This window comes from Astyanax mexicanus, chromosome 25 (genome assembly GCF_023375975.1).
Source record: "Astyanax mexicanus isolate ESR-SI-001 chromosome 25, AstMex3_surface, whole genome shotgun sequence".
Lineage (NCBI taxonomy): Eukaryota > Metazoa > Chordata > Actinopteri > Characiformes > Acestrorhamphidae > Astyanax > Astyanax mexicanus.
The window spans coordinates 7,152,810-7,179,724 of record NC_064432.1 but is presented as its reverse complement, the minus strand read 5'-3'; the positions used below and the strand labels follow the sequence as shown (position 1 = coordinate 7,179,724).

Genomic DNA, 26,915 nt, shown 5'->3' with positions numbered 1-26,915 from the left:
ACACCACTAGAGGCGCTGAGGAGCACTGTGTAGAACAGCACCACCAAAGAAGCTTACTAGCACAGCTTGCTAGCTAACACTAGCCTGTTTGCATAACAAGCTAACAACACTTGTTGAGTCAAACACTCGCCTCGCTCCATCCTACCTAGAGAAACATTTAAGTGACAAGTGAACAACACTTTATCTGAAGAGCTCCTGCTGCTGTTCCTCACTGCATGAGTGTTTTTATCCGAGTAAAATAGAAAAACAACGGCAAACAGCATTTATTCACTCAGAAAAGAGACAAATGGAATTCTACAATCGAAGTTCTTCTTGTCCTCCAGATGAGTGAGCACAGAATCAGTCCTGGGAGTGATAAAACTCCTTAAAACTCTGTATACGAGATGCAAAAAAGCTTAAAGAGCAAATAGAACTATAGCCGACCTTCCGCTAAAATCGCACGGCAGTTCATTTCTGTGTTATTTGTGTTAAAATAAAGTAAATAAAAAATAGAACATTCAGCATCACTGATCACGCTTGATTTCAGATGTCTTCACGATCTCGCTGCATGTGACTTGAGTAGAACTGCTGAGGAAAATACACGATTAAAATAGCACTGCTAAGATACATTTATTACAATAACACTTCTAAGGTAAATTCATGGTTAAAATAGCATTACTGAGGAATGTTTAAGCTTAGGATAGCGCTGGTGAGGTTAAGTTAAATGTATTATAAGGACCGCACTTCTGAGGTAAATGTATGATTAGAGTACTCATAATTATACTTATGCAGTGCTGTTCTTATCATGCACCTCAGAAGTAGTTTTCTAATCATACATATTTACTTCAGCAATGCTTTTCCACTAATGAATACACTTCAGCAGTTCTATTCTAATCATACATTTACCTCAGCATTGCTATTCTAATCATACATCTACCACTGCAGCACTGTTCTGCCAATCAGTATGCTTCAGCAGTGCTACGCTAATCATACATTTACCTCAGTAATGCTGTCGTATGAAGGAATGTACTTCCGCAGGGCTATTCTAATCACACATTTACCTCAGCAGTGCTATTTTAATCATACATTTACCTCAGTAATGCTATTGTATGAAGGAATATACTTCAGCAGTGCTATTCTAATTATACATTTACCTCAGCAATTATATTCTAATCATACATTCACCTCAGCATTGCTGTTCTAATCATACCTTTAACTTAGTAATGCTGTTGTATAAAGTTATATACTTTAGCAGTGTTATTCTAATCATACATTTACCTCAGTAATGCTATCATATAAAGGAATATATTCTGCAGTGCTATTCTAATCACACATTCACCTCAGCATTGCTATTCTAATCATACATCTACCGCAGTGCTGTTCTACCAATCAGTATACTTCAATACATTAAATCATACATTTACCTTAGTAATGCTATTGTATGAAGGAATATACTTCAGCAGTGCTATTCTAATCATACAATTACCTCTGCATTTCTGTTCTAATCATGAATATACTTCAGCAGTTCTACTCTATTCATGAATATACTTTAGCAGTTCTATTCTAATCATACATTTACCTCAGCAGGGATTTTCTAATCATACATTTGCCTCAGGTACTGAGGTACATTTATTGTGCGTCAATGTTTTAGTCTGCTTGGATGTTACAAAACATGTTTGTAGCAAAATTGATGTTTTTAACTTGTGGTTTTGATATTGCTTTTCTTTGAAAAGTGAGAAAACAGTAGATGTTAGCAATTTAAATTGTCAACTAGTGAAAATGTTGCTGTTTTTGGCCAAAGAAATTCATATTTGTGCATTCCTAGCTTTTGAAGGCTCTTTTTTTTGTTATATATATTAAATATACGTCCTGCATGCCAGTCTGTAGGTTTAAGCTTAAAGCACTGCTCCGTGCCAGGAATGAAGCCATGAAGCCACAGTCGTAAACCTTGCAGTGGACTTTCCAGACACTCTAATGCTACGTACAGCGACGGCAGCCTGTATAAATACATTACAGTCAATAAAACGCTGCGATATATTTTTGAAAATACGAGAGGGACTCTCTTCTTCCACAGTCTCACATATCACACAGTCTTCCTGCCGTTTACCCATTTACCGTCTGCGTGATTGCAGCGTTGGGAGGACGGCCTGCTCGGCTTATCTGCAGAGGCCAATAATGTTTTAGCCTGCCATCCTTCGCATTATCATACGCAGGGCCCAGGTTCACTATACGATGCCATTATATGATGTGCACGGGGAAATAGTTCTATGGCGTGAATGGTGAAATGTGTCGGTATGAATTCAGGGACCCCGCTTCCTTTTATGATTGGGGGTAACGTGAGTGTTTGGGAAATAAATGGTGTGATGGAATCGTCTGTCTCTAATGCACTGTGGAGCTGCTGTGGCTGTTAACACTCGGCCTGGTTTACTTATGTGTTAAATATATGTTTTATTAGTATATTAATTGCTTTATTATGTAATTTTTGTTATTATTGCTATGCTGTATTTTTTTTAAATGTGCTGTATTAGTGTTTAGTTAATATACAATTTACCTCAGAAATGCTTTTTCACTCATGAATTTACATCAGCAGTGCTTTTTCACTCATGAATTTACATCAGCAGTGCTATTTTAATCATTAATTTACCTCAGCAATACTTTTTCTCTCATGAATTTACATCAGCAGTGCTTTTTCACTCATGAATTTACATCAGCAGTGCTATTTTAATCATTAATTTACCTCAGCAATGCTTTTTCTCTCATGAATTTACATCAGCAGTGCTATTTTAATCATTAATTTACCTCAGCAGTGCTTTTTCGCTCATGAATTTACATCAGCAGTGCTATTTTAATCATTAATTTACCTCAGCAATGCTTTTTCTTTTAATATTGTGGCTGGTAACACTAGGCCTGGTTTGCTTCTTTGTAAAATTGACTTTGGGCCTTTTAAGTTTGTTTTATTAATATTAGATTTTTTTTTTTTTATATTTGTGATTTCTCTCATATTTCCAATATTGAGTCCAAAACAAGCAGTGTTATTATATTTATACATTTACCCCAGCAGTGCTATTTCAATCATACTTTTACCTCAGCAAGGTTATTTTAATCATACGTTTACCTGAACACTGTTATTCTACTTATGGATATACTTGAGCAGTTCTATTTTAGTTATAAACTTACCTCAGCATTGCTATTTTACTTATGAGTATACTTCAGCAGTGCTATTCAGTCCTACATTTATCTCAGCAGTGCTATTCTAATCATATAATATGCAATTTCTCTCTTCATTTCCAATGTAAAGTTCAAATGTTACTTTCTTTAATATTGTGGCTGATAACACTAGCCCTGGTTTGCTTCTTTGTAGAATTGACCTGGAAGTTAGTTTTATTAATATATGATTTATTTTTATTTTTATTTTAGTGTGACTTATTGTGACTCTAATATTATTAAAATATATTGAGTCCAAAACAAGCAGTGTTATTCTAATTATACATTTACCTCAGCAATGCTTATTTACTCATGAATTTAAGTCAGCAGTGCTATATTAATCATTAATTTACCTCAGAAATGCTTTTTCACTCATGAATTTACATCAGCAGTGCTATTTTAATCATCAATTTACCTCAGCAATGCTTTTTCACTCATGAATTTACATCAGCAGTGCTATTTTAATCATTAATTTACCTCAGAAATGCTTTTTCTCTCATGAATTTACATCAGCAGTGCTATATTGATCATTAATTTACCTCAGCAATGCTTTTTCACTCATGAATTTACATCAGCAGTGCTATTTTAATCATTAATTTACCTCAGCATTGCTTTTTCTCTCAAGAATTTACACCGGTGCTATTCTAATCATATAATATGCAATTTCTCTCTTTATTTCCAATGTAAAGTTGATTTTTTTTTTTATATATATTTTGGCTGGTAACACTAGCCCTGGTTTGCTTCTTTGTAGAATTGACCTGGAAGTTTGTTTTATTAATATATGATTTATTTTTATTTTTATTTTACTGTGATTTCTCTAATATTTCCAATATTGAGTACGAAACAAGCAGTGTTATTCTAATTATACATTTACCTCAGCAATGGATTTTTAATCATGAATTTACGTCAGCAGTGCTATTCTAATCATACATTTACCTCAGAAATGCATTTTTAATCGTGAATTTACATCAGCAGTGCCATTCTAAGCATACATTTACCTCAACAATGCTTTTTTAATCATAAATTTTTCGTCACAGTGCTATTCTAATCATACATTTACCTTAGCAATGCTTTTTTTCATGAATTTATGTTAGCAGTGCTATTATAAGAATTATCCTGTAGCTTTTTGGATTGAAGTTTTAGCTTCATTAGTGTTTAATTAATATGTGATTTTCTCTCTAATTGTCAATGTGGAGTTCAAATATTAGTATTTCATCTTTTTTTTTTATATTGTACACAAGACCTGGCCTGTAGAATTTGTAGAATTGACCTGGATTTGTAGACCTTTTTAAAATGAATAAAATGGTTATTAGTGTTTACTTAATATATGTTTTCTTTCACATTTCTATTTTGGAGTTCAATTGCAACCAATTATTTTGTTTTTTAAGGCTGGTAACACTAGACCTGGTATGTAGAATTTGTAGAATTGACCTGGATTGTGGAGTTTAAAAACAAGCTGCTGGAGTTTTTGTTAAAGCTTTATTAGTATATGATCTTAACATGTGATTTTCTCTTGTGGAGTTCAAATACAAGCAGTTATTTTATGTTATATGTTATGGAAGTTATTACTAAGCCTGTGGAGTAAGAAAACAATTTTTTCCAAGTGTGTCTGGTAATTCTAGACCTGATTGTTTCTTTATACGATTGTTTTTGATTCTACAGTTAGCATTTTAGCTTTTTTTATTTTTAGGAGTTTAAGTACAAGCAGTTTCTCTGTTCTGTTGCGGATTTTAGCATCACTATTTTTGCTCTGTTTCTTTGCAAAATTGTCCTAAAAATGTATATAATAATATAATAAATGAGTCCCCCTGTGACTTTTATTGTGAAGTTCAAATACAAACAGTCATTCTATTGTGTTGTCATCACTTCTGGCCTTTTTTGTAGATAGAATTGCTCTAAAATGTACAATTCGCTTCTTTTTAGCATTTAAATTTTGCATTGTTTCTAATGTAAATCCTAAAATCCAAGAACAAGCTTTCCTTCTTATCTGTTTTGGATGTTACTGTTAGGCCTGGCTTGTTTCATTAGAGAATTGACATGAACAATATTTTCATTATTTGAATTTTCTTTGTCATTTTAATGATTAAAAATGTAAAAAAAAAATGCTAACACACAAGACGTTGGCTGCTTCTCTCTAACAATTAAATATTAGATATTTTTATTAATGTTTTGAATGTGTATATTTCTTATTGTTAAGTTCAAATACTTCAAATTTCAGGTGTTTACCTGTAACTTATGTTCAGCTTTAGTTTTTTATTTACATGTTTTAAAATAACATGCAGTATATACACTATATATTTTATTTATATGCCGCAACGTCTTTACTGTTAGGGCTGCTAGTGCTGACATTAGGCTTATGTTGACCTCGACTGCTTATTTCTAGGGAAAAAAAAGTAAATGAATAAATAAAATAATCTGGGGCAAAATATTAGCTTCTTATTTTTTATTGTTTTTTTAAACAATAAAACAAACAAAATTGGAAATAGATGATTTTCTTATGTTGAATTTTGTTTTCCTCCTAGCTCCTTTTTTTTTTTTTTTTTAAATAATTATCTTGTCTTCCTGGCGGAGGTCGAGTACAAGTTAGAATGTATCTTTAAAAAAATAATTTAAAAAATCATAACTGGACTATAAACAGCTCTGGAAAAAAATAAGAATTTTTCAGAAAAAAAATCAGTTTCTCTAAATTTAGCTATTTATAGGTTTATGTTTGCGTAAAATAAACATTGTTGTTTTATTCTATAAACTACAGACAACATTTCTCCCAAATTCCAAATAAAAATATTTTCATTTAGAGCATTTATTTACAGAAAATGAGAAATGTCTGAAATTACAAAAAAAGATGCAGAGCTTTCAGACCTCAAATAACGCAAACGCAAAACAAGTTCATATTCATAAAGTTTTAAGAGTTCAGAAATCAATCCGTATTTGGTGGAATAACCCTGGTTCTGTTTTTTTTATCTCAGTTTTCTTCATGCATCTTGGCATCATGTTCTCCTCCACCAGTCTTACACACTGCTTTTGGAGAACTTTATGCTCTTTACACTCCTGGTGCAAAAATTCAAACAGTTCATCTTATTTTGATGGTTTGAGGGCTTGTGATCATCCATTTTCCTCTTGATTATATTCCAGAGGTTTTCCAGTGTTTTTTTTTTATTTTTTCCCAGAGGTGTGTATGGTTAGCATCTTAGCTTTGTATGTGACTAAAAACTCTTAAAACTTTGCCAAATAATTCAGTTTAGAACTCATCTCACTTAATATCTAGACTGTAAGTAATGCAGTGTTAGCTTAAAAATTTTAGCTTTATATAATTATTTAAAAAAATGCTTATTTTCTGCTTATTTTCTGTTTTTATGTCTTGTTTGTTTCACATCACCTCTTCTCTGTTCTCTGATTCTATGTTAGCTTTGGATTTCATTTATTTTTATATTGCATTTATGTTTCGTGAGTCCCATCATTTATGTTTATGTCTCGTCTTTAATCTCCCTAATTTCACTTTTTTTCTTTTTTTTTTTATGCTGTATATCAAACTCAATCTTTTCTTCTCTATATTTCGCTCGATTGAATTAGGCCTGGTCTGCTGCTGTGCTTTTTATAGAGGGCGTACGTTTTTTTTTTTTTTAGTACGAATTACGTAATTAATGTAAATTATTGTGATTGCAATGATTGACACATTTCTCTCTCTTTCTTGTCTATTGAAACCCTTTTCTTCGAGAGTGGTTGTGAACAAATACTAATACAAATGACTAAGAACCAATTAGCTTTATGCAACTATAACTAAGCTATATTTGTAGGTATAGCTGTACTAGAAATACAAGGTTTCCGTTATTTTTTTGTCTTTTTTTTTTAGAATTTAACAAAAAATGAATGTGCTGTTGTCTTGGTTCTTTCTAAGGTTTCTTCCTGTTAATGCATCTGTGTGGTGCTGCTCATAAAAAAGGCTTGGACCTCATTTTTTTTTTCACTGTAAAACTTTTAGTATAAAAAGCGCTATATATAAATAAAATTTAATTAAATTGAGGAATGAAATTGTATTGAAATTTGAATTTTGCACGTTTTGAATTAGCGGTATTTGTTTGGTCGTACGTTAAAGATGCGCTGTCCTATTTCCCAAGCATTTAATTTTGTGGCGCTTTTATTTATTTTTTCGTGGTCGTCTACTTTCGTTTCTCCGGCTGCGTCTCGCCGCTTTCCTTTCTAAGTGCGGCGTGATCGATAGTAATTGGGTCTGCGGCGCCTGGCCAGCTTAGCGGCCCGGCGGACCAGCAGAAGGAGAAAATGGAGAGTGTTTACGAGGTGCGGAGCGTGACTGACTTTTCCTTCGTAAATCTCCCCATATTTATTCAGCATTACCTTTAATCTAAAAATCTTTCTCCCGCTTTTTCTCCCGTTTCTTTCCTTTTTTCTTTTAGTTTTTTTTTCTTCCTCGTTTTATCCTTTCTTATTTCGCTCTCCTCTTTTTTTTCCCCTCCTCTCTGTCTCTGTCATGCACCAGAGAGACTGAGGCAGAGAAAGAGAGAGAGAGAAAGGGAGAGAGAGAGAGAGAGAGATGGGGAAAGAGAGAGAGAGAGCAGGGTAGAAGCAGGGGTGGGCGAAAGGAAAGTAATCCTTCAGGGGGCTAAACCGCAGGTATTCTTTGACGGCGTATTTAACGGCTTTTTCCCCTTTTAAGGCCGGGCCTAAAGTGACTACATTCAAATGGAGAGGCATTAGCGGGGGCATTAGGCATACGTTAAGGTGTATTAAAGAAACCTCCCGTTGTTCATAGAAATACGTCAATTCAATTTGCTGATCCCCGAGGATGTAATGGGATTTCGCACAAGTGTGGAGAAAAGCGAGGCGGCCGGAGGGGCGAGGCACGCACCCTACGTCCCGCGCCCCGCCGGGGCCCTCCGCCACCACAAAAGTGGGACGTTCTCCGCCGACATATTCCCAACATGACGGTTCCAGATGGACACGTGAGATTGGATGAAGTCGTACGTGCACGTCAACAACGAAGAAAAAAAATCATAATAATCTTATAGTAATAACGGTGGATACGCTTAAAGCAACAGCATGTTCGGTTTGCAACAGTTTCAGCTAAAGAAGTTTCTACGGTATTGTGAGGAATCCAGGGATGCACTGAATATTTGGCCAAATTTCAAGCTAATTTTTTTCGGCAACCCAAAGAATTGTATTAGTGTTGGGACAAGTAAATAAAAAGACTGAATAAATTTATAATTCCCACCGATCAGTGGCTAATGGTGAGCAAACTGAGGACGCGGCGAATATTTGGCGTCCCAAAGTGTTTGGCCTAAAATCTCAAGAAAATTCACTTTCGATATTGGGCAAAAACAAACAAAAAAAAAGACAGAATGAATAATTCATACCGAACAATGCCCAATTGTGAACAGTCTGTGGATGTAGCTAATACTTGGCAATCGTGGTTAATTGGCCTAAAATTGAAAGAAAAAAAAACACTTTCAGTATTTGGACAAATAAGTAAATAAACTAAATCGAATAAATAATTCATACCGATCAATGCCTAATGGTAAGCAATCTGTGGATGCACCAAATATTCGATAAACCAACTTATTTAGCTTAGAAAAAACAAAAAAAAACAAAAGCAAACGGTATTTGATCAAATAAGTAAAAAGACTGAATAGAATGAATAATTAATATTGATCAATGCTTAATCACAAGCACTTTTTATCATGTTTTAATACACCCGAGGTCCATTTCACACCAGAATTCTCCTTTAAATTCAGCTGCGCAACTATTCTGTGTTCTTTCAAAGAATTCACTTTTCTAGATGTACAGTATTTAGTATCTAAACCAGCGAATAAACTTACGCCCACTTGTAGGTGCTCGCACGAGAGAGAGAGAGACAGACAGACAGACTGAGAGAGACAGACTGAGAGAGACAGACAGAGAGAGACAGAGAGAAACAGACAGAGAGAGAAGGGAGTACGAGCGCCTAACCCTGGCGACCATTCATTTCCTATGGCAGGGTGGGATTTTTAGCACATCGACGGGTGAAACACACCTGTTAGTTCAGTGTTATGCTCATTGGTTCCACAAGTCTTCTATAGACTGCCTGTGTACTGTATATTCTGCGTGTGTTTACGCGAACTGAACCGTGACCCCTGTACCGTGAGAGTTTATAAAGAATACACGTACCGTTAAACCCCTACCCCTATGGTAAATCTAAGGGAATATTAAGCCTTATGCTGTAAATAGCTTACAAATTTTCCAGGGGGTCTTGTGCTGTCTTCGGTATCTTCTTTTCATAACTGTCCATGAAGATAAGACTGGTTTCTTTAGGCTTCATCTTTTTGTACCTGGTTTTCGAAAAATTGACTGGAATTTTAAAAATTAAGGATCTAAAGAAGCACAAATATCCCCTTTCCAACCAACTGTCCTCTTATTTTCAGGTTCATTTTCATTGTCCCCGTTTTGCCTACCAGTTTATCAAGGCCCTACACGTTTCTCTTGTTTTTACTAAATTCTAAGTCATTTGCTACAAATTCACAGTAGATTTTCAATGTTCAATGTTCCCAGAACAGCGTGACCCTTAATGAAAAATAAACAAACTGCAAGAAAAAATAGACTAGATTGAGGAGAATTCCAAGAGAACATGGAGAAAAAAGAAAGAAAGAAAGCGAGAGATGGCTTTGGGGGAAAGAGTAGAAAGAGCGAAAAATAAAAGGACAAGCCATCTTGTTGCACCTTCTTCAACCCCCTCCACCCAAGCCCACTCTTCTCTTTCCCTCTCTCTCTCTCCTTCCGTTCACCCCTTTATCCCTCGTTACCCATCTCTAGCCCCACCATCTGTCTGTCCTCGCCTGTCCACCACAAGTCCAAAATAAAACGGACCAAAAAAAAATCCATTTTTTTCACGCATTTTGACCAATTTGATGGAATTCTGGAAGCTCCTCCACAGAAATAAATTTTTATATATATGAAAAAAAATGTGGTGTTTTTTTGTATACAGTTAATATTTTTTGAATTAAAACAAACTCCCAATTAAAAAACGATTTTGTTTGAATATTGTTTAAAAAAAATATCTAATAGAATCAGCAATAATTACTAAGATGTTTTCCCGATAAATCTCTCTAAATTTCTTCCATAATTGTTTTATTTTCGTTAGTTGACTAAATCTTAAGTATTTTTGTTTGCAATTTACCTGACAGTTCTGCATATTTTTAAAGTCTCATTGAGTTGAATATACTATAAACATAATTGTGGAACTATTGGCTGTGTATTCTATAGGGGTGGTTGATATGAACCTAAAATATCACAATATTTCAAGGTGAACATTATTAATAATTGTAAATGTTTTGTTTCACATTCTTAGAAGTAAAAATTAATAGTGATTAATGTTCATTACAATGGACATCATGTATTTTCTTTATTTTTAAATGTTTTGTTTTACATAACAATATTTAAGAGCTGGTTGTTGTCTAGCAGAATAGAGACCATAAACCAGGTCAAGGTCAAGTTTATAAACCAATGAAACAATCAGTAGCTTGGCCCCACCCATTGCATAAAAACATGAAAAACTCTACTAGAGCCATTGAGGCAAATTAAAAGCTTATTTTACTAATTTAATTGATTAAATAAAAAGGTCAATATTATATTATTTTTTATGTAAAAAATATTTTTATTTACACAAAGGCTTTCAATGCAATGGAAATATTAAATATTTTAGTTCATTGGATTTATTTGCTGAATAGATGAATGTGCATTACAGACAGAAAACAGCATTCTTACATTTTCTTTTCCATCACTGAAGATTGAACTGAATTTATGTCTGTACGGGTTGATAATACCTTAACTAGTGAGAATATGTAATTGGTTGAGACTTTAATTAACCATTTAACAATGTTTATTTACTGTCATATTAGTGAGTATTGTTATTTGTGACCCTTATTGTAAAGTATCATCAACTTTTATGTAGGTTTTCAGTCTAATTAGAAAAGATTAGTTTGTTTGAAACATTTTATATGCTGTGGTTAGTTTTCTAATCTAATCTTTTAAAATGACTTAAATTAGTATGATTTGCATTATTGAGCTTCCCATTTCTAAGATATCAATGCCAATATTGAAATATATGTTTAATCCCTACTTTCGCTTTGTAGGCCAGCCACAATGAATCAGTTATTCTAATAAAAGTATCTAGTGATCAAAATATAGTTTATCAAATAATTCCAATGAAGGCTTGCCACAGTTTTTTGGATTAAATATTTTGGGATACATTTGAAGAAGTGTATAGTTTGTGATTGTGATTGTTCAGTTAAGGTCATTTTTATATAGTTTGATCTGTTTTATAAAATAGAGCTTGGTTCTTTATTAAAATTGATTTAAAAAAAAAATCAACAAAAAACATTTGAATTTTCCATCTCTAATGTTTATCCCCAACATTTGCGCACATAAATTAACATTTTTGTATTGTTTGTCTTAAACTTTGCTTTCATTCTTTTGTCATCCAACATATCTTGAATAGGTACTTATAAAACAAATAATAGGCCAAACATTCAAAGCCATGAACGTTTAAATGAATGTTACTTCAGTTGTAACAATGCCTACTAGGCAATGTTAAATACAGTTTCTTTAGGTTGTTTTTCCATCATCAGTATTAAAAGATATAATACAACCAATAAAATGCACATTTATTTAATATTAGAAGCAAACACAGAAATTAAATTAATGTATTTTCACGTTTTTGCATTTGCGCAATGCAATCTAGGATATGATACAAATGCACTACATTGCTTGGCATCTCTTTCTCTCTTTTAAATATGATTTTAATTTCTTCATTTTTAGTTATTTTTCTGGTTTCGTGAAGGATGCCGCCAGGGTTCAAGCCCACATTAACATTCATATATGGGCACGTTCTTGGACCGTACCTTTTAAAACTGTGTGAATCAGATGGCCTGTGTCCATCACAAGCCATCAGGGATATTATTCCGAGCGGTTGGCCTCTGCTTTCGGAATCACGTGTGGTTTTTCCATAATCAGAGCAGTTACATTGCTGCAGGCTAGCAACCCCACCCAAACTCATATTCTATTCCAGGCTGTCCATGCTGAACCGAGAGGGTGGACGTCCCCCCCCAACCACCTTTGTGCCAACCCCCAACACATCCCACCACACCCCCCACACCCCCAAACACACACACTCTCACATATACCCTGAAATTCCCCCAAAAAAACAGACCCTCAACAGATTTTTTAATCCTGTTGTATTTTTGCAATTTTATAATGGTTTAAATAAAGTAATACTAAGGTTTACTGCTTTCTAATAATTCTAGCTTCGTATGTTCCTATTTACTATATATACATAAATTTAAATGTGTGTGTATGTAAGAAACAGACCCTCTTCTCCCACCTGTTCCCTCTACATCCCATAATATAATAGCTTTTTTCAGGAATCTGTGGCCACTGCGGCTACAGTAGCAGGGAAAAAGGCAAATTAAAACCTTAAAGCGCTATTATTTAATTACCCCAATGGCTGTGGATTTGGTGTGTGTGTGTTCATCCATGTTTAACTACCTTTGTGAGGACCTCTGAGCAGATGTCCCCACAATGAAGGTGACATTTCATGTGTTGGCGGATTGTGGGGACATTTTGGTGTGGTGGTCCCCATAACTTTGAATGCTTTTATTTGATGTTTTTACAACAAATTTGTACTTTAATTAGAAATTGTTAAAGAGAGAAATGATATATACGTTTGGTCACTGAGGTGAAGTTTAGGGATGGAGTTAGCCACAGTTATTAGTGTGTAAATGGAACGGTCCCCACAAGGACAGAAAAACCAACGCGTGTGTGTGCGGACCGAGGAGGGCGATAGAGAGGGCAGGATTATTCTGCTTTTTCAATTTACAGAATAGTGCCCTCCCTCCTCCCCACCACCCCCTTTAAACACACATACACACTATCTCCACCCCACCTTCCCCCTCCCCCTCTAAAAACCACCCACCCACCCCCCTCAGCCCAACCGCTGGAAGATAAAATGGCATTATGGTAAATTCCACTTAATGACAAATTTTTTAATTTGGCGAACACGGCCCTCGCCCCCTTCTCTGTGTGTGTGTGTCTGTGTGTGTACTTGTTTTGGTGCCATTGTGAGAACCTCTCAAGCGTTGAAATTATCCTTTATGGGGACATTTTGGTGGTCCTCAGATTTTTGCTTTTTTTTTTTGTTTTGTTAAACTGATAATTTAATTAGAAAATATAAAGAGTGAAAATTGTTTACTTTTCGTCACGGACATAAAGGTAAGGTAGGGTTAGTTGTGTAATTTGGCTGCAGTTATTACTATAAAAATTGAACAGTCCTCACAAGGATGGCAAAACCATCATGTGTGAGAGAGAGTACAGAAAGAGAGCGAGAGAGAAAGAGAGAGAGAGAGAATGAATAGGGGGAGACTAATTACAGTGTGGATGGGCGAGGAGAAAGGCAGCGAAAGCCCTTCCTTTTCTCCAGCCGAGGCGATAAGGGCAGGAAATGTAGCAGATTAACGCCGCTGTTTATCTCTCTTCATATAATAACAATAATAACAATCATGAAAATTCGATCTGCCCCTCAGCCCGACAGGAAAACGCTCCCACAGGAGAATTTTCATCAAAATGAAATTGAAGTCGCAACCCAGCGGTTTTATTAAAATCATTTTCTCTGTTTTTTTTTTTTTATGGTTTGTTTTGTTTTTTTTCTCCTTTTCCACTCACTCAACCCCCTCTCATCTCATCACCTCATCATCACAAGCTCTCCAGCATGTGTGGCTTTGACTGTAAGACTGCGAGATAATCATCACCTTCTTATCATTATTAGTAGTAGTATTAATAAAGTTATTAGTAATAACATTAATAATATCTTTAATATTATGAAGTCTGTAAGATTATGGTAAAATAGGTAATAAACGCATGTGGATTAAGCTGAATAGAAGAATGCCACAGATACCCCCATTATATAAATATTCCATAAATCCATTCAATAACCTCACTGATGATGTTCAGGCACATCAAACAGTGTATGATCAAGTCAATTAAGAAAAAAAAAAACATATGCAAACAATATCAAAATTGCAAGACGACATTCCCATAGCTTTGGTGCGCTTATCTTGTGGTTTCTGCGGCTAGTAACATAGTAACTATGAACTTATCCTGTGCATTAGAGGTAACCCTGGTCTTCCTATCCTGGGGTGGTCCTGATGAGTGCCAGTTTCATCATAACATTTTTGCGACTGCACTTGAGGAAACTTTTAAAGTTCTTGAAAAGTTATTTTTTTTCTTCAGTTGAGTAGTTCTACCCATAATAAGGATTACATTATACACACACAGGGCTATTCAGTGTGTATCAACTCTACCTCTTCTCAACTTCACAATGATGATCTCAAACACATTAACATTGAGAGGGCAATAAATTCAAGTGATTAACTCTTGACGAGTTCAGCACAGCTGTTAACTGAAAGCTGAACATTCCAGGTGACTCTACCTCATAAAGCTGACAGAGACAATTTTGCACGTCTTGGCTGGATTTTCTCAATCTAAGCAAGAGGTGCTACTTGGAAGAAATGTAAAATCTAAATATAAATATAAAATTAACATTTTAAAATAATGAAAGAACACTGAATTTCAGAAGTCGTGGATCTTTCTTAAACAAAGTACAATATTTGGAAAATTCTTAAAGTTGGCAGAAATGAGTTTGTTAAACAGATATATGTAGTGAAAATGTGATTTTGGACTTTATATATATATACCTCGCGCTTAAGGAATTAGCTATTTGTCCACTGCCACGCACCGTAATTGCACTTTGGGCGCGCGTTTCTACAGAGATCCATGTAAAAACACAACAGCAAGTGGAAATGGAGGAGCTACTGAACGTGATGTCGTGACTTAAAGCCAAAATACTCACTGGTCCTCCTGTTTTTCTATTGCAGTCCGGATGCAAGAGTTTTATCACTGAGAAGAAGTGTGAAATATTTTTCACAGATGTCTCCCTGAGAAACTGATCCCATTTGGCTGGGGCTTAAGTTATCCGAAGAAAGAAAATTAACATTATTGTGTATTTAAGTACGTATTAATTTTAATGTTAAAAGTATGTAATTTTTCCATGTTAAGCATACTTTTAAAATAAATATATATGCTTTAATATACTTTTTTTTTCCTGGGAGAACTCAAATTCATGTCATGAAATACTTTTACTCATGTCGTGTAGTGAAATCTGATTGGATGCTTCTGGTTGGTGTATTTTGATTTTAAGGGTTTTTATTTAGGTATCACTTTTCTTTGTGTTTTTTTTGTTGTGTGTATGTGTGTCTCAGTTCGCGAGTCCCATGTGACACACCCCCTTATCGCCTGTCACTTACCCGTCTGCCGTTCTGATTGGAGCGTACGGTTGCCGTGCGGCCGCCGTGCGGCCGCCGTGCTGTTGCCATGCCGCGCCCCGCTGAGCGTTAATTGGGCCCCCTCTGGGTTTGCGTGCGGCATCGCCGCCGCCGTGACGGACAGGTTTGGCCACCTGCCCCGTTTTACCCCAACCATCACCACCGCCCCCCCCCTCCCCCGTTAAACATGTGGGGGTCGTGGAGAGCCGAGGGCACGGCCGTACCCACTGAGCGCCCCTCGGCATTAGGGGTAGCGGGGCGCGGATTTGGCTGCGTGCCCTGATTCCGCATGGCAGCCGTGTAGAGTGTTGGTAATGGGGAAAGGGTGATTGTCAGCATGGTTGTCAGCGCCTGGTTAGGGGACTGCGGGCGACCCTTAATGTATGTCTTTATACACACTTTCATACACACACACGCACAAACACAAATACAGCAAAGGCACAAGGCTTGGTGAAGTAGAACTGTTTATGTACTTTTATGTTCACATCTATCTACTTTTATGTATTTTTTTGCACTATAAGACGCACTTAAAACCTTTAATTTTTCAAAAACATCGTCAGTGCACCCTCATAATCTGGTGTGCCAAGGATAGAGCAGTGTTAGCATTAGCCGCTAACCGTCATGCTAGCTCTTTTACGATTCAGAGAGGAGTATATCGGACTGTAGCCTCCGTCTTCTGTGTTAAAACAACAGCTAGTTGATAGCATAGCGCCCTGGGTTAGTGGAACACTCAGGGTTCCTCACTGTAGCGCTGTCCGGTGGAGTTTACTAGCACTAAGAGCTGCTGACCACAGCTAGCGCTCCTGCTAACCGTGCTAAAGTATTGGAAATCTAAGTTTACTGTAAATAAACAGAAGTGCTTTACTCACCCAAGTAAACAGTTTTCAGGAGAGAAATCTGCATAGATTAACATGTCCGTCCATCTGTTCATGACCTCAAGCTCAGGCGTACTTGGGTTCTGCAGCAGGACAATGACCCAAAACACACAAACAAGTTCACCTCTGAATGACTTAGTAAAAGAGAACAAAATTAAAGCTTTGGAGTGGTCTAGTCAAAGTCTGATTGAGATGTTGTGGATGATCTTAAACAGGCTGTTTATGCTGAAAAACCCAAAAATGTGTCTGAATTAAAATAATTATGTAAAGAAGAGTGGAACAAAATTCCTCCACAGAGATATGAAAGATTTGTTACCAGTTATCATTAAAGCTTGATTGCAGTTGTTGCTGCCAAAGGTGGAACAACCAATGATATCTTTGTCTAATATTAAAGTTTGCTATAAAAAGATATATGTTTGAGTAAAATATACATTAATATTGGTGTTCTATTCTATAAACTACGGACAACATTTCTCCCAAATTCCAAATAAAATTGGTCATTCAGAGCATTTAATCGCAGAAAATGAGAAATGCTGAAATGAGTAGAAATCAATATTTGGTGCAATGACCCTGGTTTTTAATCAGTTTTTATGCATCTTGGCATCATGTTCTCCTCCTCCACCAGTCGTACACACTGCTTTTGAATGACATTATGCCTTTACTCCTGGTGCAAACATTCAAGCAGTTCAGCTTGGTTTCATGGCTTGTGATCATCCATCTTCCTCTTGATTATATTCCAGAGGTTTTCAATTTGCTAAAATCAGAGACACTCATTTTTAAGTGGTCCAGAGCCGTACATATAGTGTGTATGGCTTAAGCATAAACCGTGTGTTGGTTGTAGGTGATTCTGTAGGAAGAGGCGCAGCAGGTCTAATCCTGCAGAAGTGCCTCCTCCAGCTCGGAGCTTGTGCCGACCAATATTACATCTAAGGATTATATTGCACTGTAATCTTGGGGTTTGATGATATGGTGAAAATAATCTCTAGGCTTTCCAGCACATATAGAACATACAGATTAGCTATTTCAGCGCTCACACAGCTGCTTACTGAGAACTGTGCTGTGTTAGGAATAGTCTTTTCTAAATAAGCTCAAAAACTCTCCTTTAAAGTTTACAGTCTATAGAGGCTTAGCAAGAACGACTCTTTACTTAAATATATACATACTTATATATATATATACAGCTCTGGACAAAAATAAGAGACCACTTAAAACTGATGATTTACCAAATTAAAAACCTCTGGAATATAATCAGGAAGAAGATGGATCCAAAAGCAGTGTGTGAGACTGGTGGAGGAGAACATGATGCCGAGATGCATGAAAACTGTGATTAAAAACCAGGGTTATTCCACCAAATATTGATTTCTGATAGATTTTTGCATTATTTGAGGTCTTAAAGCTTTGTATCTTTTTAGTTATTCCAGCCATTTCTCATTTTCTGCAAATAAATGCTCTAAATGACCATATTTTAATTTGGAATTTGGTAGAAATGTTATCTGTAGTTTATAGAATAAAACAAAAATGTTCGTTTTACTCAAACATAACCCTATAAATAGCTAAATCAAAGAAACTGATTAAAAAACTGAAGTGGCCTTTTAATTTTTCCAAAGCTGTGTCTTGCATTAAACCTCACACAGCGTTTATGTACTTTGCTGTTAAGGAATAGAATTGAAGATTCTCTGTGACTAAATAATGGAGTCTTTTCTAATAGAATCTGAGAGAATTGTGTCTTTTTTTTATTTGGTTGAAATTTGATTTGAAATATAATTTGATAGAGTTTGTATTTAATGGAATCTATTTGAATATAATATGAGGCAATTGAATTTAATTGGATAGTATGGAATAGAATTTATTTTGATTCAAAAGAGATTGAATGGAATCTGATGGGATTTGATTGGATTTAAATGGAACTGGGTTGAGTGGAATCAGAATAAATGGAACTGAACAAGATTTGATTGAAATTAAATGAGAATAAATAGAATCTGATGGAATTGAATGGGATTGAATTGGATTTTAAATGAAATCCAAATAAATAGAATCTGATGGAATTGAATAAGATTGGCTTGAAATGAAATGGAATCAGAATAAATGGAATCTGATGGAATTGAGTAAGATTGGATTGGATTTTAAATGAAATCCAAATAAATGGAATCTGATGGAAGTAAATAAGATTGGATTGAAATTAAATGGAATCAGAATAAATGGAATCTGATGGAACTGAATGGGATTTGTTTGAATTTATAGAAATCAGCATAAACGGAATCTGATTTAATTTAATGGGATTTGATTGGATTTAAGTAAAATCAGATTAAATGGAATCTGATGGAACTGAATAGGATTCGATTGGATTTAAATTAAATCAGATCCTTTTTAAAATCCTTTTTTCAAAATCACCCGCCACCATGTTTAACAGCAAACTTTTCCTCCTATGGGACATTCACTTTATGAATGGAATGAATGGAGTCTGATGAAACGGAATGGGAATAAAATTTGATGTTAATTAATTTGAATTGTATGGAATGAAATTGCACTGAAAGTTTTCGTGCCGAATTGGTCTAAATTTCCCAGAATCAGTTTGGTTTGAGTGGAATTTGTTTGGAATTAATAGAATTTGAGTTGAATTGAACTGAATGGAATAGAATGGGGTTCATTTGGATGGATTGGAATTGAGTGTCTTTAATGGGAAAATCTGTGTTGTGTTTGTACTGACTATTACAACAGAGCTTTTCCCTGATCTGTGTGTGTGTGTGTGTGTGTGTGTGTGTGTGTGTGTGTGTGTGTGTGTGTGTGTGTGTGTGTGTGTGTACACGCGTTGGCGGACAGTACGGGCAGTGTGTGATGGATAGAGTTATCATTGTAATCCATGTTAGCGTCCTTAGCAGCGCTGCAAACAGGGCGAGCGAGGGAGAGAGAGAGCGCGAGAGCGCTAAACCGAAATGCTGCTGTAATCCATAATTGGCCTGTACGCCTATCGATCGCTCCGAAACTGACGGCACGCGAGAGAGAGAGATAGAGAGCAAGAAAGAGAGAGCTCAGTGAGAGGAAAACTTGTTTCTCTCTCTCTCTTTCTCTGTCTCTCTCTCTCTCTCTCTCTGTCTTTGTGTCTCTCTCTCTCTCTCTCTTTTTGTAACTCAGTCGATTTCTGACTGTGTGAAGTGTGTGTGTGTGTGTGAAGTGTGTGCGCAGGTGAAAGTGTGTGTTTGAAATGTGGCATCGTCGTCACACGCTGTTCGGTTTTCACGCTCGCACTCTCCACTGCTCACCTAACTCGCTGTGGTGTGATCAGGGGCCATGATGCATTTCACCGCACTGCTCATTTGAATGCCCGCGTCCGATTGGCTCTCGGCTCTGGGAATGGACAGGCCTCGCAGGTGCGGACTGTTTAGACCCCGGTGGTCTAATAGTGGAGGGAGGGAGGGATGGACGGAGACGGAGAATGAAAGGATCGTTGGGATTCGTTCATAGTGGACAAAAAAGTGCGAGGAAGAGAGAGCGAGAGAGATTTAGGCAAAGCAGAGAGAGAGAGAGAGAGGAAAAAGGAGATGCCTTTGCTCAAGCAAGCGAGTGAGCAGGACTGTGTGTGTCTGTGTGTGTGTGTGTGTGTGTGTGTGTGTGTGTGTGTGTGTGTGTGTTTACCACCCTTTGATTAGATTAAGGCTGCCCTGTGCGGGTGAATGGCTGGGTAATGCGTTTGCTCTGTGGTCCATGTCAGGCCTTTGTGCGAGCGACGCAGGAAACCCCTGACCCCCGTGTCTGGCTCTCCGGGGGCCTTTCCGCACCCCTTACAGGCCCCAACACGTAACCTTTACAACCACCCGTGTGTGTGTGTGTGTGTGTGTGTGTGTGTGTGTACGCAGGACTGACTGACACGGCAACTCTACCATATTTCACTTTTCCTGAATAATTTAGAAATTCCTGAACTCTTTGATATGATTTGCTCATAGTCCTGATCAAAAGTATTTGCCCTGACATCCCACGACTCATCTGTGATTGGTCAGAATGCTCACAGCGCAAAGTCGTAGACCGTTCTGTGATTGGCTATAGGCTTGTTCATATGTCGCAGAGTGAATTTGAATCGAAAGTGAATTAAATGTAATAGAAATGCAGTGGAATTGGAATGGAGTTGGATTGAATCTATACAAAACCAATAAAATGGAATTGGGTTATTTGAATGGAGTTTGAATTAGGTTGACATTCAACGCTAGTTAGATGTAATAGAATATGTACCTATAAAATTAAATTATAAGAAATGTAATCAGAACTGAATTGGATATAAATTGATTAGATTGAATGAACTAGTATAATAAGAAAATGTAAACTAAAGATAAAAATGGAATAGAATTGGATTACATTTCATAAAATGCGATTGAAATGAATTGAATGGAATTAGATTAAATGTAATAGTATCACCTCTGTAAAATTAAGCATTTTTTATGTATGCTAAGTATATATTTTAAAAGTGTACCGAACATGGGGAAGTACATACTTTTAACATATAAATTAATATGTACTTAAATACACACTTAATGTACTATGTTGAAACAACTTATGGAAATGTAAGTATGTTTCAATTGTAATTAAGCTATATTTTAATACAACATAAAAGCATTAGGTTGTGCCTTTGATTCCTTTTTTACCTTTTATCTTTTTAAACACCACTTTTAATACACTTGAAGTATATTGTAAATGTACATACTATGTACATCTTAGACACTGGCCAAAAGTATATATATAATATATCTTCTATCAACACAATATATAACACAATATATATATACACTATATATAATTGAAAATGAAATCAATAAAATGTATTAAAACCTACTTGTTTTATAATTAAAAGGAGTTTAATTTTAAGTTCATTGTAATTGGATTTCATTGATTTTACTCAGTAGACAAGTTTAGTTGGACTACTTTCCATTCATTCTGTTACAGTAAGCCCCATGCGTTTTCCTGTAAGTGATATGGTGTGAACTGTATGCAAATAAAGTGTGTTTTAATAGTGAAAGTTTTGCTCACACTCTAAAATAGTAATTTTCACATCACTTTTTTCTCTATAACCAACCTTCTTGCAGCACACTCAGCTTTAAAGCTCCTGCCCACACACTGGGTGCTGCTGGTATGAACAAGTAAATGTAGGTCCTGTGCCTCATTTTTTAACTCTTTATTTTTCATGGTCAATAAATCACCTGCCACCATGTTTAACATCAGACTTCCTAAAATGAACAAAGAACTAGAGAAAAAAGGAAAACATCAAAGTGCTGTACATAAACAGATAGGTAAAAAAAACGCAAACGAAATTAAGAAAACAGACAAGAACAAGTATGAAATAAAACTTAATTATCCATAGTCATTAGTTTGGAGTCAGTGCCCCTTTGCAGCTCTATCCGCTTCCACTTCCATTTACCAAATTTTGGAGTGTGTATGTGGAACATTTCATTCAGAAGCAACCTAAAGAGCATATGAAAGGTCAAACCTGACGTTGGACAAGATGTCCTGGTCCACAATGCCTACCAAAATCAGTTTCCTTCCATTACAGTTATGGTACAAAACAGGAATCTCTAGCGTAATCTGTTGTACTTATTTTACTGCATGTTTCTATAAGGAAAGTCAAATTTTGGCACCATTCTTTTTCTTCTTCTGTTGTTTAGTGGGTGATGATGGTCTGTCTTATTTTCCTGTAATCAAATATGAAAGAACTGTTTGAAAGGATTCCACCAGCTAAAATACTTCATTTTCTGAAAGTCCTACGAATGAAGACCCTGATTTAAGTCTGTGAGGCTCAAGTCGCGAACCTTGTCGATGTCATAAAATAGCCAATATGTTGCTGACATGGCACAAAACACAAACAAGCAAACAAATACTTAGTATTGATTTGAAAGGCCAAATAATATATATATATAAAAAAATTAACCACTTCAAATGAACCAGTCCATGGTTCAGTTGGTCTGGAATAAGAACATCTCTTTGGGCCAAATCAAAAGAACATGAAAGAGCTTTAAAAAAACACCAGGGAAGATCTTAAAGATCTTAAACACCTAATTTAATAAATATGTAGCAAAATATATTTCCCTTATCATGCTAGAACCTTTGAATAGCGTTGCTCTTTCTGGACACATAAAACCAAGTTTTGGAGTAAGCCAAAAACTAGATACATTTTTTGTCCTTTTTGTCGTTCACACCTACTATTTTGATTTTGGCCAAACTGATTAGACCTAAGGTGACAATATCAACTACCCCATAACATTTATAGCATTATCCATCCTCAACCAAACTTTACTTGTCTGAGTGTAATGCGCCAACTGTAAAGTTCTTCAGGCATTCACCAAAATCAGATCAGTCCATCAGACTGCCAGATAGAGAAGAAGCATAACTTGGTTCTCCAGAGAACACATTTCCAGAGGCACATCCACAATTCTAAAGCACTTTGGTTTTGGGGAAATCCGTGTTACTAAGCTATTGGCACACAGATTTTATTCTGATGCCTGTAATCTTTGGATGTAAACAAATAATTAATAAAAAAGAAAAAGTACTCCAAGATGTACACTAGTAAAATGTCAGTAATTCGATGTATATCGATGATATCTTGGTTTTTTTTTTTTGCTCAGAATCCAGAATTTCCTGGAATGGATACTGTTGCCTCTTCACACACACACTTGCACATGTCTAGGCTTATAGTGAGGACTACAAGCCTACCTTTTATTCTCTCTCTCTCTTTCTCGCTCGCTCCCTCTCTCCTCCCTCCATTGTTGTGTAGAGTTGTATTAATCTGACTCTCGGCCTCTCTTCCGCTGCTTTGTCCGGCGCGCCGCCTTAATGGCAGACGTCAACAGCTCGGCACAAAAGTGTCCCGACCCCCAAAACTGGTTAACGCGGTGTCGGGGAGGGTGTGCGGGGGGCCAGGGGGTGCGGGCCGTGCGGGGCTTTGATCTGGCGTTGAGACGCGGGACCCCCAAAAGCCTCCCTACCCACCCCCAACACCCCTTCAACAGCGGACCTGGCCTGCTGGAGGAATCTACGTGGTTACACTTGAAGGAGGTTGTTATGGGAGACAGAAAGACCTAGGGAATTTGGGTTGTGTATTTGTGTTGGTATTGGTACATTTTAGTACAAAATTGTTCTGTTTTAGACTTGAGAGTTGATGCATTGTAAGAGTTTAGTCCTGGTTTGCTTTGTGTTCATGCTGACATATGACATATTTACAATTAAACGCAAAACTAGATATTTAAGGGAAGGGTTGACTTCGATCTGTGTGAGTGTAAGCGTATGCAATGCGGGTTTATCTATGCGTCCAGTGGGTTCAATGCGATAATAAACAGGAAAAAAAAACTTTCAACAACTTAGAAGTAGTGCTTTTCAGGCATAACCTGCCAGTGCATCTCAAAAAAATTAGAATATCATTGAAAACTTACTTTATTTCAGTAATTTAGTTCAAAATGTGAATATATATTATTATATATAAATTATGTCTATTTTAAGCGTTTATTTCTTGTATTATTGGTGATTATGTTTTACAGCCAATGAAAAAAAACAAATGTCAGTGTCTCTGGAAAATAGAATATTATATAAGACCAATTGGTTCTTTTGGCAGAGTTGCCATTGTGCCAAGTCCTGCTGGAAAATGAAATCCGTATCACCAAAAAAGTTGTCATCAGCAGAGGGAAGCATATTTGTTAAGTTCACTGTACTTTAACATTGTATTACATTAGCTTAAAATTTATTAGGTGATTGGTTGAGTGTACTGCTTTTTAACTTGTTGGGTTCTACAGTGCACATGCTGGAAAATCTGAATTGTTTTTGGCATCGATTTGTTAATCGATTCAGAATTGTTCACATCTGCACGAATTGAGATGCATCCAAGCAACAGTATTAAAATATTTAAAAGGACTATGGTTCTGCTTTTGAAGCTTTTTTGCACCTTGTATCTAGAGTTTTATTTTTGGAGATTTATCACTTGTGCTGCATAAATGATTGTAAAGGGATTACCTCCACAGTGGACAGGACAGTGCGGTGGGTGGTAATGATCGTAACCAGCGGCATCTGCCTAGAATTGTCCACGTGACAAGCAAACAAACAGCTAACAGTAGAAGTCATGTCCACATGGAATGCAGGAGACCCCACGTTGTTATTTAGCTTCTTTGGGACTTGGCAAAAATCATGGGATAGGTCCTATTTTTGGCCTGTTAGTGCAAATGTTATAAGTACATTAGGTTTGTTGACGGTCAGTGTTAAGTTGTTGCAATATTTACAGCAGGTTTGCTTCATCTCTCTTTCTTATGCACACACACACACACACACACACACACACATTCTGAAGCATCTCTCTTTGGATCTTGGCTAATTAGCCTCTCTGCCACATCCACTGTGTTCTCACCGGGCACACGCCAGCTTTCGTCTCTCTCAGACTATTAGTCAGCTGGAATTAACACACACACACACACACTCCCACCTCTTACTTTTATTTGTTGGTTCTATATTAATTAGCATACCTAAGAGACTGACAAGTAGCATCTGTCGCAATTCCCTCCCCTCCCTCAGCACCTTTCATCCCTCTCTTTTCCGCTCTTTTCCTTCCTTTCTGTCTCGCTGGAGTCTTCCATTTTTTTCCATCCTTTAAAAAGCTACACTTGGACTCTAACTGTGTCTCTCTAGCGCCCCCTTTATTGAGGGATTGCCAACAAAATAGGTTTACAAGGATAATACAAATAGGCCTGTGCAAAATTCTACATTCAGTGCACAAAGGTATTGAGACACAACATATTCATTTCATTTTTATGCTCTTTTGTAGTAGTTTTGGAGTAACCGTGTCTACTGTCCAGGGAAGACTTTCTAGTTTTGGAGTTCGAGAGTTTGTATTTGCATTCCTGTGAGGAAACCATCACTGATTGGTGGAAACTTCACTCTAGACCTCAAGCAGCTTGGACTGTGTGTCTCTCCACTCTTCCTCAAGACTCCCTTGATTTACAAATGAAATGTAAAATTTACTGATGATCAGTGATGGTTTGGAGAGACATGTCATCTGCTGGTGTTGATCCACTGTGTTTTTTATCAAGTCTTAAGTCAGTGCAGTTTTGTTTTCCCACAAAATCTTACAGCACTTCATGCTTCACTTTGCTACTGACAACTTTTATGGAGATGCAGATTTCATTTTTCAGCAGGACTTGGCACACTGCCTACACAGCCAAAAGTATCAATGGGTCTTTTATAATATTTATAATTTTCTGAGACACTGATTTTTTTGGTTTTATGTAAGCCATAATCATCAACAATAAGACAAATAAACGCTTAGATCTGATATATATATATATATATATATGTGTATGTGTGTGTGTGTAATTATATAAAATACGGGGTAGGTGGTAGGGTGTTCGATATTAGTTGTCCTGAAAATGCCATGATACTGTGTGTGTGTGTGTGTGTGTGTGTTATTGTGAATAGCCGTAGCAGGATTATCATACTGAGCTCCTCCTTTCCCTGGCTGTGTGTGATTGCTGGCCCGTGACTGACGAGACGGTTCCCCACATAGGGGCACGGAGGTGTGTGTGTGTGTGTAAGAGAGAAAAACGGGGGGTAAAAGGGGGGATATCAGGATTAAAGGAAATGTTTCCTGTCTATTGTATTGGGGCTCCTTAGGGGTGTTTTCGGGGGCTCTTGGACAATGCCTTTGGACGCACAAACACACACACATACAACACACACACACACACACAATCTGCATCACAAATCCCACCACAATCTAAACTTGACAAACATCAGGACAAAACTGAACGCCCTCTCTGATTTTTTTTTTCTGATTCCCAGCAAGTGGTTTCGGGAACAACGGCATATGGACGGAATGTTCGAATTGCTCGATCCATTCCAATATATTCTGTTCAGACTTTTTGGCTGATTTTAATCCAGATTTCCAATTGATCCAGGTCTGCAGACTCTGGTGCAGTCAGAGCGAACGGTCCTGGACTTGATTTTTAGCCTTAAAATCGCTTCCAATCTCAGTCATAGAAAATCTGGTAGTGTAAAATCTTTAAATTGTGTAGTGTGAATGAGGCTTTACTGCAGCAACATCAGGATAAAGAGAGAGAGAGAGAGATACTGATCATGTTTTTATCTTTTACCTTTATCTTACAGACTTTGTAAGACATGAAGGTGGACCTCAGAACTGGACCGTCTCAGACAGAGATAAAGAGGTATGAATTGACTCCTTTCTTTTAACTTTAGACTCATGACTTTTTTTCTGCCATGCCCCATTAAAATGTCCTGAATTGTAGATAAATACTAAAGTCATTCAAACCATGAAGTTAAACCTATGGAATTATTTATTAAACAAAACCAGAATGTGCTTTATATTTTAGATTCTTCAAAGTAGCACCTCCTGCTTTGGTGGAGACAGTTTTGCGCATCTTGCCTGGATTTTCTTCATGAGCTTTATGACGGAGAGTCACCTGGAATGTTCAGCTTTCAGTTAACAGCTGTGCTGAATTCGTCAAGAGTTAATTACTAG

The 26,915-nt window shown here is 36.6% G+C and overlaps 1 protein-coding gene across 1 annotated transcript in view; it reads left to right on the top strand.

Annotated features, from left to right (window-relative positions):
- zcchc7 (zinc finger, CCHC domain containing 7) overlaps positions 1–26,915 on the top strand; it is an 87,255-nt gene that overhangs the window by 26,111 nt on the left and 34,229 nt on the right. Inside the window, exon 4 of the mRNA XM_022681743.2 lies at positions 26,543–26,601. Within this exon, the coding sequence (XP_022537464.2) occupies positions 26,543–26,601 (59 nt within the window). The remainder of the gene's footprint in view (positions 1–26,542; positions 26,602–26,915) is intronic.